At 33.5% G+C, this 14,144-nt stretch overlaps 1 protein-coding gene across 1 annotated transcript; it reads right to left on the bottom strand.

Moving 5' to 3' along the window:
- Window positions 1-11,306: 11,306 nt before the first annotated feature.
- On the bottom strand, window positions 11,307-13,145 carry LOC109339183. The gene has a single exon (XM_019576593.1). It carries the CDS (start codon window positions 13,143-13,145, stop codon window positions 11,307-11,309), a length of 1,839 nt encoding a protein of 612 aa, XP_019432138.1.
- Window positions 13,146-14,144: the final 999 nt, after the last annotated feature.

Raw genomic sequence — 14,144 nt, forward strand, 5'->3', positions numbered from 1 at the left:
TTGTCTTAAAAAACAGGGGTTGGAACTTGGAGTTGAAGATCATGGAAAAGATAATTCAACCATTGTATCTTATAAACAAGTGTTCCCAACGCACGATACTCTGCTTCAGAGGAGGACATGCTCACTGTTTTCTATTTGTTGGTTTTCCTAGACACGATGGAAGAACCTAGAAAGACGCATAACCTAATGATGGACCTTCTTGTGTCTAAGAAACGCCCAATCAGAGTCTACAAAGGCTGAGAGTTTGAGGTTTGAGTTGGAAGAAAAAAATAAACCTAACGAGGGAGATGATTTTATGTAGTGAAGAACCCACAGTGCAACATTATAGTGAGTGTCATAAGGAGTGTGGATATAAAGGCTAAGCTGCGGAACAACATAAGAGAGGTCTGGTCTTGAAATGGTGAGGTAAATGAGTCTCCTACTAGTCGCTTATAGAGGGAGGGGTGAGGTAAGGGGGGCATGGTTAAGTTGTAATTTGGTGGATGGATCAAAAGGTGTTTTTGAAGGTTTTGATGCTAAGGTTCCCGTGTCTTGGAGGAGGGAGGGAGTATATTGTCTCTAGTTGAGGATGAGTCCAGATTTCTATCTTGAAATTTCAAGACTTAAAAAACATCTTAAGAGGCCTAGGTCTTTAATTTTGTAGGAATTGTCTAGGATTTGTTTGACATAATGAATCTCAGGGAGGTTATTACCAGCTAATACCAAGTCATCTACATAGATAAGTATGTTTGTAAAGGAATGTGGAGAAGATTTAGTGATGAAGGCTTGGTCAGTAGAGGAGTGTTGGTAGCCAAAATATTTGAGTTTAGAGGAGATGGTGAGATGTTATTCACGGCTGGCCTATTTGAGTCCATAGAGGGACTTATGTAGTTTGCAGACAAGTTTGGAAGGAGAAGAGAGGAGGCCAGGTGGAGGCTGTATGTATATTTCCTCATGAAGGTCACCATGGAGGAAAACATTGTTGATGTCAAGTTGTTCCAAATGCCAAGATTTTGCTGCTGCAAGTGCAAGAAAGATTATGACAATTGTGATTTTAACCACTGGAGAAAACATCTCGAAGTAGTCTATGCCTTCCATTTGATTGAATCCTTTAGCCACAAGTATGACTCTGTATCTCTTGAGGTTGCCATCAACATGTAGTTTGACTTTATATATCCATTTGCAGCTAATGAGTTTTTTGTCTTGTGAAATAGGGACAAGGGACCAAGTGTTGTTGAAAGAAAGTGCCTTGAGTTCAGTTTCCATTGCTTCTTGCCAGCAAGGGATTATAGAAGCCTGTTTGTATGAAGTTGGTTGTATGGTGGGTATGGAACAGCAAAAATTCCTGTAGGAATTGAAGCAATTAGTATAATTGAGAAATGATAATAAGGGACAAATGATACCTTGTCCATTTTCGGTTATAGTGGATAAGGATTGATCTTGTGTAGTGAGAATGTTGCAATGATAATCCTATAAGTGTGTAGGAGGTCTTCGAATTCTGTTTGAGTGCCTTAATTCAGGTAAGTTGTTTTGTGTTGAGTGTTGTGAATTAAGTAATGGAATTGGTGTAACAAGAACATGATTAGTATAAGTATTTGCAAGCTCAAAAATATCAGTAGATTGTGTTTGTGTAGGCATAATCTTACAAATAGAAGAAGAGATAGTATGTGTAGTAATCTGAAATGGAAAACAATTTTCATATAATATAACATTTCTTGATATAAAATTGAATGGGAATGAAGATCATATAATATATAACCTTTTGTTCCTTCTTGGAAACCAAGAAAAGCACCCTTAATAGATCTAGGGTGAAATTTACTTATGTTGGAATGTACGTAGATGCATAGTTGAGACATCCAAAAGCTCTCAAGTGATCAATAGTTGGAAGAACGTTATACAAATAGTAATAAGGACTTTGTTATTTGAGAAGGGGAGTGGGAAACCTATTGATTATATGTACTCATGTTTAATAGCAAAATTCCAAATTTTATTGGCAAAGAAGATTGATAGAATAAGGCTTTTGCAGTATTAAATATATGTTGGTATTCCTTCTCAACAATACCATTTTGTTGAGGGGTTTCAACATAAGTTCTTTGATGTATGATTCATTTTGATGCAAGGAAGTCATGCATCAAGAGCTCCACCTCATTATCACTTCTTAAGGTCTTAAGTTTAGTGTTGAATTGTGTTTCAACGAAGGATACAAAGTTTATAATATTGGGTCTGGTTTCTACTTTAGATTTCATAAGAATAGCCCAAGTGAATCTACTATAATCATCTACCAATGTTAGAAAGTATTTATGGCCATAGATAGAGGGAACAACACAAGGTCCCCAAATGTCTGGATGTAGTAATTGAAAAGGGTGAGTAGTATGTTTTGTGCTGTTAGTAAAATGAAGTTTTCTTTGCCTAGAAAAATGGCATGCATCACATGGAATGAAATCAGATTTATTATGAACAAGAAAGTATTGTCTAGCAAGAATAGACATGACAGAGTTAGGTACATGACCAAAATGTAAATGCCATATGTAATTGTTTATACTTTGATGAGTCCTAGTGGTAAAAGCAAAAGAATTCAACACATTATTTCTTGTTTATGGCATATTTAGTATGAATAACCCATGTTGTATCCTAGCTGAATCAATCATCCTCTTGGTATGGTTCTGCAAAATTACACACTATTGTTGAGAGAAAATTAAATGGCATTGCATAGAGTGCATCAATTTTCTAACAGAAATAAGGTTGATATGAAATTGGGGAAAAAGTAATACATGTGATAAAATAAGGGAATCAATAAGTAACAGATCCAGATATGCAAGTTGCGACTTTCTCACCATTGGGTAAAGTAATGGATATAAGAGATATGATCTTGAATGTGCTAAACATGTTGAATTGATGAGTTATATAATCTGTAGCACCAGTATCTAAAAGCCATTTAGAGATAAAATCCTTACCTGGTGGAGGAATAGGTGATGTAGAATTTACCATAGAATTTGCAGAATGTGTATGACCAGTCTTTTATTGATTTAGTAGATCCCAAATGCCTTGAACATGTTCCTCATTGAAGACAATGTTGCTGCCTTGTGGTTAAGGCACACTTTCATTGTTGTTGTCTTTGTCAAAGGAATAACCTTTTGTATGCTTCACCATCTTTGAAGATCTTGTAGATTGGTACCCACGAGGATAACCATGCTTGAGAAAGTCGTTCTCAACAGTGTGATTGTTTCTCTCACATAAAGTGAAAAATCTATTGTTTTGATTTCTTCCAAAAACAACGTATTTGTTTCCTTTTCCCTTAGTAAAAGTACCTCCGTTTCCTCGAAAATTAGAAGTTGTAGTAGTATGGTTGTTTCTATATTGAGATTCTTGCTTGGAGTTTATTGAGAGAACCCTATTTTCAGGCTCTAAACTTGGAATAACAGGCAACTGATTTTGTCTTTCTTGTTGGATAAGAAGAGCATAGACCTTAGTAATATTTGGTAGAGGTTCAATCAACATAATTTGGGATCTAATTTGGGTAAATTGTTCATTTAGGCATTCTAAGAAGCAGATAAAATAGTCGTGTTCCTTGTAGGTCTTTAGTGATTCAAGAGCACCACAACAGGAGGATGTAGGGCATTTGCAATTAGGGACGGGTCTGAAATTTTCAATTTCATCCCAGAGTGTCTTTAGCTTTGTAAAATAATCAGAAATGTCAAGTTTATCTGGCTCAAGGTGATAAAAATCTTTTTGAAGTGCAACAATTCTGAACATGTCTCGATGGGAGAATCTATCATGTAAGTCTTTCCCTACCTCAGCTGCATAATCAATCTATAAGATTGACTTGACAATAGATTCTTCCATAGAGTGTTGGATCCATGAAAGCACCATTGTGTTGCATCAGCTCCATGAACCGTATAGTGGATCTTTAGGAAGGGGTCGAGATAGGAAGTCATTGATAAATCAAGCTTGTTCTTGGATTCCAAGGCTTACCTCATGGCTCTTGCCCATGAATGATAGTTCTTTGTATTCATTGGGGTGTAACTAATACCATGGTTGGGTTTTCGTTGGAGTTAAGAAAGAAGGGATTATTGAGTTGATCAAAAATGATGTTGTAATTTGACATGAAAGAAGCTTGAAGGATGTTTATCCCGAGGATCAAAAGAAGAGAAAGAAATGATGAAAGTAGAAGAGAAGAATCAGAGCCTTAGAGCTATGATACCATCTCAAAGTAACAGCGTAGAGAAGATAAAAGAAAAAGAAGAACAATCTTTATTTCTTGATACTCAACTTAGAGAATCAGATAGAGAGAGAGAGAGAGAGAGAGAAAATGACCAACAAGAAAGGCTTGGTCAATATATAAAGTGAGATCCCAATTCTAAAAGTGGAAAATAGTTAAGTTCAGTTTAGATTAGATTACAAGGCTATATATATAGCAGATAGGAAAGTAAAACAAAAATGGGCCAATCAAAACAAAAGAGGCCCAACATAAACATTTAAAATACTAAAGCCCATAATGAATGAGGAAAACCACGAATGTTGAGGGGAAGAAGTTCACTGACACCATTGTTGCTTGAGAGTGAATGTATCTGTTTTACATGGACATTGAGACATGATTTTTTTGGGACGTATGATCTTTGTTCCAAAGTAAAGAAGACGAGTTAGGATCATATCCATTAATAGAAATTCAAGTACTTCAAAAAACCAAGAGAAATACAACTTTCAATGACACATTTATCCTTTCGATTTCAATAGAATTATATTTTTGTCATTAAAATAAAATAAAAATACATTTATTTGTATCTCCGTTAATGAAGAAGATCCTTGTTAAAAAAAAAGACAAACCCCGTGTGCAACCAATTCACATGGGAGCATTACATTATCCTTCACAAGATGGCCTCTCTTTTCCTCCATCGTCACAAGTCTTCCCTCGAGTCCACTCGATTCTACTTATCTAAATTACTACACCTAGCTAGCTTTTTTAATAAAGTAATTAATGAAACACCTTGCACCTGATGCATACCACCATGGTAATTACATATTGAGAGAAATTGTAGAAAAATGTGGTTAATTCCAACATAATTGTGATCATCATACATACAACTATAATATTACACCTTAATCTCATGCACATGACTTTATTCTCACATATGAAGATCACAACCCTATATGATTTCACCAATCACTAACCTCTTCAAGTGGGATATGATAATAATAATTCTAATTCTGAATACCAAGTTTAACAGAATAAAAATAAAGTGTAAAAACTATACAAATCCCCAGAAGAAAAAACAAAATAATATTAAGAACATAACACATGCCTAGAACAATGGCGGAAACACATAACCCAAGAAGGGCCTTCCTCCTCCACCGTATCTGCCGCAGGAATCATAGTAACTGATAGTGTCTTTAATCTTGTGGAATCCATGCTGGAACACACCAAAACCAAACAACATTCCAATGGTGATCACCACCAGAATTACGCAGATGCATAACATGCAAATCTTCCCTGGACAACACATTTCTCACTAATAATCAACCGACATAACAAAGCTTCAATATTCCCTTAAAGTATTGGAATGGTAGAAAACAGAAATAAAGAAAGAAGAAGAAAAAGGAAGAAGAAAGAAAGCTCTGAGATCTTTTATTGAATGAAATGCAAAAGATACAAATGTTAATGTCAAATCCACCCCAAAAGAAGAATGGAAATCGAAACTTATAGAACACTCAAAAACATAGAGCTAACACAACAACAACAAACACTACAAATAGAAACTAACCAAAACAGAATAACTAACTAAACTAACTACACAATCTATAAATGGAAATAATAAACTAACTAGAAGCAGAAGCCTGAAACTCAATACTGAATATGCTGCAATATAAAGGGTTTCCGGATCTCAGGGACTGATGATAAATTGTGAAGATAATGCAGAATTTATAAGGGAATAAAACAAAAGAGAGAGATAAGAAGAAGTGTTGGACTTATATAATATAGGGGACACAGATCACCTGTCCCCATTCCTGTCCATTTTCCTATCCCGGTCCAATATAAAATTGACACTTCATTAAAAAAGAAAAATTTAAAAACTCAAAGTAACATATGTGCATTACTTGGAAAAATCCTATTGGCTTGGGACATATGGACACACTAATTTTAGGACATGTGATCCTCATTCATAATATAGGACTTTTTTTGTATCAGTATCCCTTATTTTTTTGGTAAAGTCCATTTCAGTTATCATTGTTTCTCTCGAGTGTCAGTTTTTAGAAATTGAATCGTTGTCGTTTTGGGACATAGCAGCCTAACCGGGCCTATATAATATAGGATTTTGATAATATGCATCAAATGATAATGGAATTTAACAAATATATATCAAATATATATTAAATTAGTTTTTAAGTTAATAATATTACCCAAGTATTTAATTGGTTGGAAATATAAAGATAAAATTTGTTTGGTATAGATAATTTTTGTTCATTTCTTAATTATATTTTGTTTGGTTCAAATGACCTGGAGGATAATAACCTTCTTATTTAGAATATATATATATATATATATATATATATATATATATATATATATATATATATATATATATATATATATATATATATATATTGGTGATGCATATTACCCTTTTTCTTATTTAGTTAGCAAAGGGAGGGAAATTTGACCAAAATACTTTTATACCCTTACATGAAGTGATCCCATTTCTTCGGCTAAGAAGAATTAACTTATAACAAAAGAGCCAAGCTTTTACAAGCTCAATTATGCTTCTATGTACTGTCTTACGAAATATGTTAGTTCAATAAGCTCATGAGGCAAGTGGACATCAAGCATGTATTTGTATGCAGAAGCTTAGCTATAAGGTGCTGATAGATTAGCATTATCAGAACATTGTTCTTTAATATTTGGATCCTCTTTCAAGTATGACTATAGAGGCTTTTTAGTTCCTGTTTTGTTTTGGGCATTTGTGCCCATATATCTGCCTAAAAGAGAAAGCAAATAAAGGAAAAAACTCTGATCTAAGAGCAGTTGAATGAAAACAAATGAAGTGGGACTATTTGTAATCTGATGATAAAAACTATACAGATGCATAAGGATGTTTAGCATCATTCAGAATCAGAACAATAATAGTCAATTATCGAAGCAAGTGAGTTGGGATTTTGGTTTGGGTTCAGCCGTTGCACCAATATATTGGCTAAAATAATGTGAATAAGTTGTCAAATACATTCTTTTTGGATCAACTATAGTGACATGATACTAACAAATTGTAATGAGGCACAAGTAACCTTCTCTAGGCCTCCTCATACCTATAAAAATATGACAACAATAAACCTTAGAATATAAAATCTATGTGTAAAGATATATACATAATTCGTGATCGTTTATTTGTATTACTTTTATTTAAGAGTCAATGATGATTGAAAATAAACGGTGAATGATACAATAACAGTGTAAAAAACTCTTACACTGTCAGTGTATGTGTCTTTTTCTCTAAACCTTAATTGTATTAGGTGGGGTTGGTTACATGAATTTAATGATGTCATAATGCATTAATTTTTTTTTCGATAAGGAAAAATTGTATTAAAATGAGCACAATACAAGAGAAAGATCAAGTAATGATCTTCTTAGAATTTAGAATGATACAAACTTTTGGGTCCATACACTAATTTGCAAAAGATAAAGAAGAAGTGTTGTTTGTAACATTGATAAACCAAATCCAAGATCTAGTTTGAATTAAATCAAATAAATAAATTTTTCCTAATCGTTTCGCTAAAGATTTCTCTCTTTCTCTAAGAATTGGATTAACCTCCAATTGTATATTCTCCTTATTAGAGCTTCTACCGGTCTCTTTCACATGCATCATAACACGATTCTACCATCTTTTCTAAAATATTGAGTATTAATAAAAACAATTACATCTTGCACAAAGTGAAATTTGGGACAATCATTGATCATGCAAAAGAACCCAGGTTTGAATAGTATAGAAAACTGACCATGCATTCAACCATATTTAATAAATTATTCCGCATACCAATCATTGATCATGCAAAAGAACCCAGGTGAATAGTAAGTTGATATTAAAATCTAGCTCTACTCTTGCAAAAGATACAACTCGATTAAGAAAATTGAGATATTGATATGAAATAAGCTCAGCTTTGGCCATATAATAAACAGCTACAAATGTAAAAGTTGGATGAGAAGAACCAATGTGTCTAACAAAAAAATGCAAAAGACAGAATGAAATTCCATTTACTTATAATTTGATCTCATAAATTTGTTTAGTTGTGCTTAATATACCTATACGAGATTTACTCTGAACTAAAACGTGAACTAATAAAATAATGAACCCTACTAAGATTTATCCTTGCCTCTAGCACCTTCAGATTGATCTGAAACCTCACCATTAGCATTCTATTCACCCTAAAGCTTTACTTGGTCATCAACAGAACCGTCAAATCCACCCCAAAAGAAGAATGGAAATCGAAACTTATAGAACACTCAAAAACATAGAGCTAACACAACAACAACAAACACTACAAATAGAAACTAACCAAAACAGAATAACTAACTAAACTAACTACACAATCTATAAATGGAAATAATAAACTAACTAGAAGCAGAAGCCTGAAACTCAATACTGAATATGCTGCAATATAAAGGGTTTCCGGATCTCAGGGACTGATGATAAATTGTGAAGATAATGCAGAATTTATAAGGGAATAAAACAAAAGAGAGAGATAAGAAGAAGTGTTGGACTTATATAATATAGGGGACACAGATCACCTGTCCCCATTCCTGTCCATTTTCCTATCCCGGTCCAATATAAAATTGACACTTCATTAAAAAAGAAAAATTTAAAAACTCAAAGTAACATATGTGCATTACTTGGAAAAATCCTATTGGCTTGGGACATATGGACACACTAATTTTAGGACATGTGATCCTCATTCATAATATAGGACTTTTTTTGTATCAGTATCCCTTATTTTTTTGGTAAAGTCCATTTCAGTTATCATTGTTTCTCTCGAGTGTCAGTTTTTAGAAATTGAATCGTTGTCGTTTTGGGACATAGCAGCCTAACCGGGCCTATATAATATAGGATTTTGATAATATGCATCAAATGATAATGGAATTTAACAAATATATATCAAATATATATTAAATTAGTTTTTAAGTTAATAATATTACCCAAGTATTTAATTGGTTGGAAATATAAAGATAAAATTTGTTTGGTATAGATAATTTTTGTTCATTTCTTAATTATATTTTGTTTGGTTCAAATGACCTGGAGGATAATAACCTTCTTATTTAGAATATATATATATATATATATATATATATATATATATATATATATATATATATATATATATATATATATATATATATATATTGGTGATGCATATTACCCTTTTTCTTATTTAGTTAGCAAAGGGAGGGAAATTTGACCAAAATACTTTTATACCCTTACATGAAGTGATCCCATTTCTTCGGCTAAGAAGAATTAACTTATAACAAAAGAGCCAAGCTTTTACAAGCTCAATTATGCTTCTATGTACTGTCTTACGAAATATGTTAGTTCAATAAGCTCATGAGGCAAGTGGACATCAAGCATGTATTTGTATGCAGAAGCTTAGCTATAAGGTGCTGATAGATTAGCATTATCAGAACATTGTTCTTTAATATTTGGATCCTCTTTCAAGTATGACTATAGAGGCTTTTTAGTTCCTGTTTTGTTTTGGGCATTTGTGCCCATATATCTGCCTAAAAGAGAAAGCAAATAAAGGAAAAAACTCTGATCTAAGAGCAGTTGAATGAAAACAAATGAAGTGGGACTATTTGTAATCTGATGATAAAAACTATACAGATGCATAAGGATGTTTAGCATCATTCAGAATCAGAACAATAATAGTCAATTATCGAAGCAAGTGAGTTGGGATTTTGGTTTGGGTTCAGCCGTTGCACCAATATATTGGCTAAAATAATGTGAATAAGTTGTCAAATACATTCTTTTTGGATCAACTATAGTGACATGATACTAACAAATTGTAATGAGGCACAAGTAACCTTCTCTAGGCCTCCTCATACCTATAAAAATATGACAACAATAAACCTTAGAATATAAAATCTATGTGTAAAGATATATACATAATTCGTGATCGTTTATTTGTATTACTTTTATTTAAGAGTCAATGATGATTGAAAATAAACGGTGAATGATACAATAACAGTGTAAAAAACTCTTACACTGTCAGTGTATGTGTCTTTTTCTCTAAACCTTAATTGTATTAGGTGGGGTTGGTTACATGAATTTAATGATGTCATAATGCATTAATTTTTTTTTCGATAAGGAAAAATTGTATTAAAATGAGCACAATACAAGAGAAAGATCAAGTAATGATCTTCTTAGAATTTAGAATGATACAAACTTTTGGGTCCATACACTAATTTGCAAAAGATAAAGAAGAAGTGTTGTTTGTAACATTGATAAACCAAATCCAAGATCTAGTTTGAATTAAATCAAATAAATAAATTTTTCCTAATCGTTTCGCTAAAGATTTCTCTCTTTCTCTAAGAATTGGATTAACCTCCAATTGTATATTCTCCTTATTAGAGCTTCTACCGGTCTCTTTCACATGCATCATAACACGATTCTACCATCTTTTCTAAAATATTGAGTATTAATAAAAACAATTACATCTTGCACAAAGTGAAATTTGGGACAATCATTGATCATGCAAAAGAACCCAGGTTTGAATAGTATAGAAAACTGACCATGCATTCAACCATATTTAATAAATTATTCCGCATACCAATCATTGATCATGCAAAAGAACCCAGGTGAATAGTAAGTTGATATTAAAATCTAGCTCTACTCTTGCAAAAGATACAACTCGATTAAGAAAATTGAGATATTGATATGAAATAAGCTCAGCTTTGGCCATATAATAAACAGCTACAAATGTAAAAGTTGGATGAGAAGAACCAATGTGTCTAACAAAAAAATGCAAAAGACAGAATGAAATTCCATTTACTTATAATTTGATCTCATAAATTTGTTTAGTTGTGCTTAATATACCTATACGAGATTTACTCTGAACTAAAACGTGAACTAATAAAATAATGAACCCTACTAAGATTTATCCTTGCCTCTAGCACCTTCAGATTGATCTGAAACCTCACCATTAGCATTCTATTCACCCTAAAGCTTTACTTGGTCATCAACAGAACCATTCATCTAACCTCTTTCGAAATCTCTCGACTTCTTTTCAATCGCCAAACAATTCATCCTATCTTCCTTCTTGCTTCAGGCATTCATTTTTCAGTTCTGCCACACTCAAAACAAGCCCCCAGATCGACGAACATCCTTGTAAAAGGGTTCATCAGCTTGCGGACAACGAGCTCTATATTCAGCAAAAGCCTTATGTGTTTCCCTTATGACTTCTCTGTAGCTCTCTACAAGGTTTGACATCATATGAAGTTCCTTCTCTAGCCTAAATATCTTCTGATTCTCATTAACCTTTTCTTTTTGCAAATGCTCTATCATGTTATCCCGTTTCCGAATTTCATCTCGCAAGATCTGTTCATTCATTGTAGACCCTTCACAAGACTGACATTTTGTTTGATAAATCAATCTAGCTTTTCCCATCGAATGTTGCATCTGATCCATACACATGTTGAAGTCAACTGGCTCAAAATTCAATTGGTTTTCACTTCTTAGCCGCTTGTTACTTTCATTCATAAAACGATGTGAGTTATGATCATCCAGGCCAAATTTTCTCTTCTGACCATTACCGAAAAGTGATGGTACTCTAGAAATCATTTGAGGGTCATCAACATAACAGATAGAATCTTCTGCAGAGCTTCCACTGAGATCAAATCCATAACTAAAAGGCACCGGCATTGCTTCCTTTGCATAATTGTAACCCTCATGCTCGTCTTCTGCATCTTCTTCACCTACAGAATTGCCACTGAGATCAATCGTAGAACTAAAAGGCATTTGATTTGTGTCCGTTGCATAATTGTAACCCTCATGCTCTTCTTCTGCTGCAGAATTGCCACAGAGATCAATCCTAGAACTAAAAGGCATTGGCTTTGCTTCCAGTGCAATAATGTAATCCTCATACTTGTCTTCTGCTGCATCTTCTTCTCCTGAAGAATTGCCACTTAAATCAATCTCATAACTAATAGGCTTTGGTATTGTGTGACCCTCATACTCATCTTCTCCATCTTTGTCTCCAAGATCAATCCTAGATCTAAAAGGCATTGCTTCCATTGCATGAATGTGACCCTCATGCTCATTTTCTTCTTTCTCATTCTTCTCCTCTTGTGTTTGCATATGTTCTCCTTCTTCATCCTTATTTTGAACACAATCAAAACCCTTAAAATCAGTAATATTACATAGCCGCAAAATGTGTTCCTCTGTGCTGCTCTTAGGATCCGAAAACCAATGCATCGATTCTTCCTTATTCAGTTCAAAATCCATTATTTGTTCCCCTTCAACCAGCTCATTTTCCACCACAACTTTCTCAACATTATATTGCCCCAAACTAAATTCAACATTGTAATCATCAACCCCAATGATCACATCACTACTCTTATCCTCAACCTCCACCAACGACTCCTCAAGCTGCGTCTTAATCAAACGATTCAAATGCGATGCATAATAGCAATCCACCAACCGTGGCGCCTTCAATTCCTTCTCCACCATGCTCCACATCAACCCTAACCAATCAACCTTCTCCAATAACCCTTCTTTAATCAACTTCTCACAACGCAAAACCACATTAGGTACTTCACATACATCATCATCATCATTCAAAACCATCCAATTCCACATAAATTCCTCAACGAAACCAATCGATTCAATCAAATTCATTCCATCCAACACATTGTCCACAACAACTTCCCCCGTCAAATTCATAGCACGCCCAAATTGGGCTTTGTTCACCAAAACCCTAACCCCATTAACGTAACCGCAACCCAAATTAGGCGCGTAGCTTGCAATCAACTGCGCCACGAGGTCGCCGCGAAAAGTGGAATCAAACTCGACGTGAACGAAGTCCCAGAGGCCGAGACGGTGCAAAAGAGTCGCGTGGTGCGTGAAGTTAAGATCTTTGGTGGGTTTGAAATGAATGGGTTTGAAGGTTCTGAGCAGAACCAAAAGCTTCTCCATTGTTTTCCTTTCTTGATCGATTTGCATTCGAAATGAATTTTCCCGTTTCGGTTCCAGGAGGATTGGAACGACGGCGTTTTGGGGTTTGGGGACGTTTGAATTTTGAGGATTGGTGTGATCTTCCATTAGAGAAAGAGAGTTTTGGTTTTTGAAGGATTTGAGAACAGTGGAGAAGAAAATAAAGGGTTCTTGTAGTAGAAGAATTTGATATCTCGTTCCCGCCAAATTACGAATATTTTTCACAATCTTTTTTATATGATATAGGTTTTGGACTTTAGTAATTATATATATTATTATATGGTATTCATTCGGTTAGATTAGATTGAATGATGATAAACCTAAGGATTTAAATCAAATCAAATTGATAAAGGATTAAATCCTATTCAATAGTTATTATACCTGTTTAGTTTATCTTTCAAATCTTTTACAATATTTTGCAATTATTGCACCACTAATACAAGTCAAACCTTTTTTAGATTACTCCATTCTTTACCTCTTAATTATCACTTTAATTTAATTTTTCACATTGTTTGTGATTTTATGGAATCTAAGTATTAAACAATTTCGTTTATCAGTCACTTATTAATTTTGAAACTACTTCTATTGAAAATAAAAATAATATTGTCAATTTTAAAGGTACAATTAGGTGCGTTACTAAACTTGGACCGATTATTGACAAGTCAAAGTATTAGATTAATATGTCATTACTCAAACTAGTGAATCATTGGTTTGATCAATTGAGTCGAATCCCAGTTTTGCTAAGGGAGCAACTCCTTTTTCACCTTGAATTGGTCAGATTGATATTTTAAAAAAAAATTATGATTCATATTATAACACTATTTAATAATATAATTATAGACATTTATTATTACACAAGTATTTGATTAGATCATTAAGAAACCAACAATAAAGATTTTGCTACAACAAAGCTTGTAGTTGTTATATATTATGTTTTTAGTTTTAGTTTATAAACTATAAGATTATAAAAATGTGAGATTA

The sequence above is a fragment of the Lupinus angustifolius genome, unplaced genomic scaffold, assembly GCF_001865875.1.
Source record: "Lupinus angustifolius cultivar Tanjil unplaced genomic scaffold, LupAngTanjil_v1.0 Scaffold_60_104, whole genome shotgun sequence".
NCBI lineage: Eukaryota > Viridiplantae > Streptophyta > Magnoliopsida > Fabales > Fabaceae > Lupinus > Lupinus angustifolius.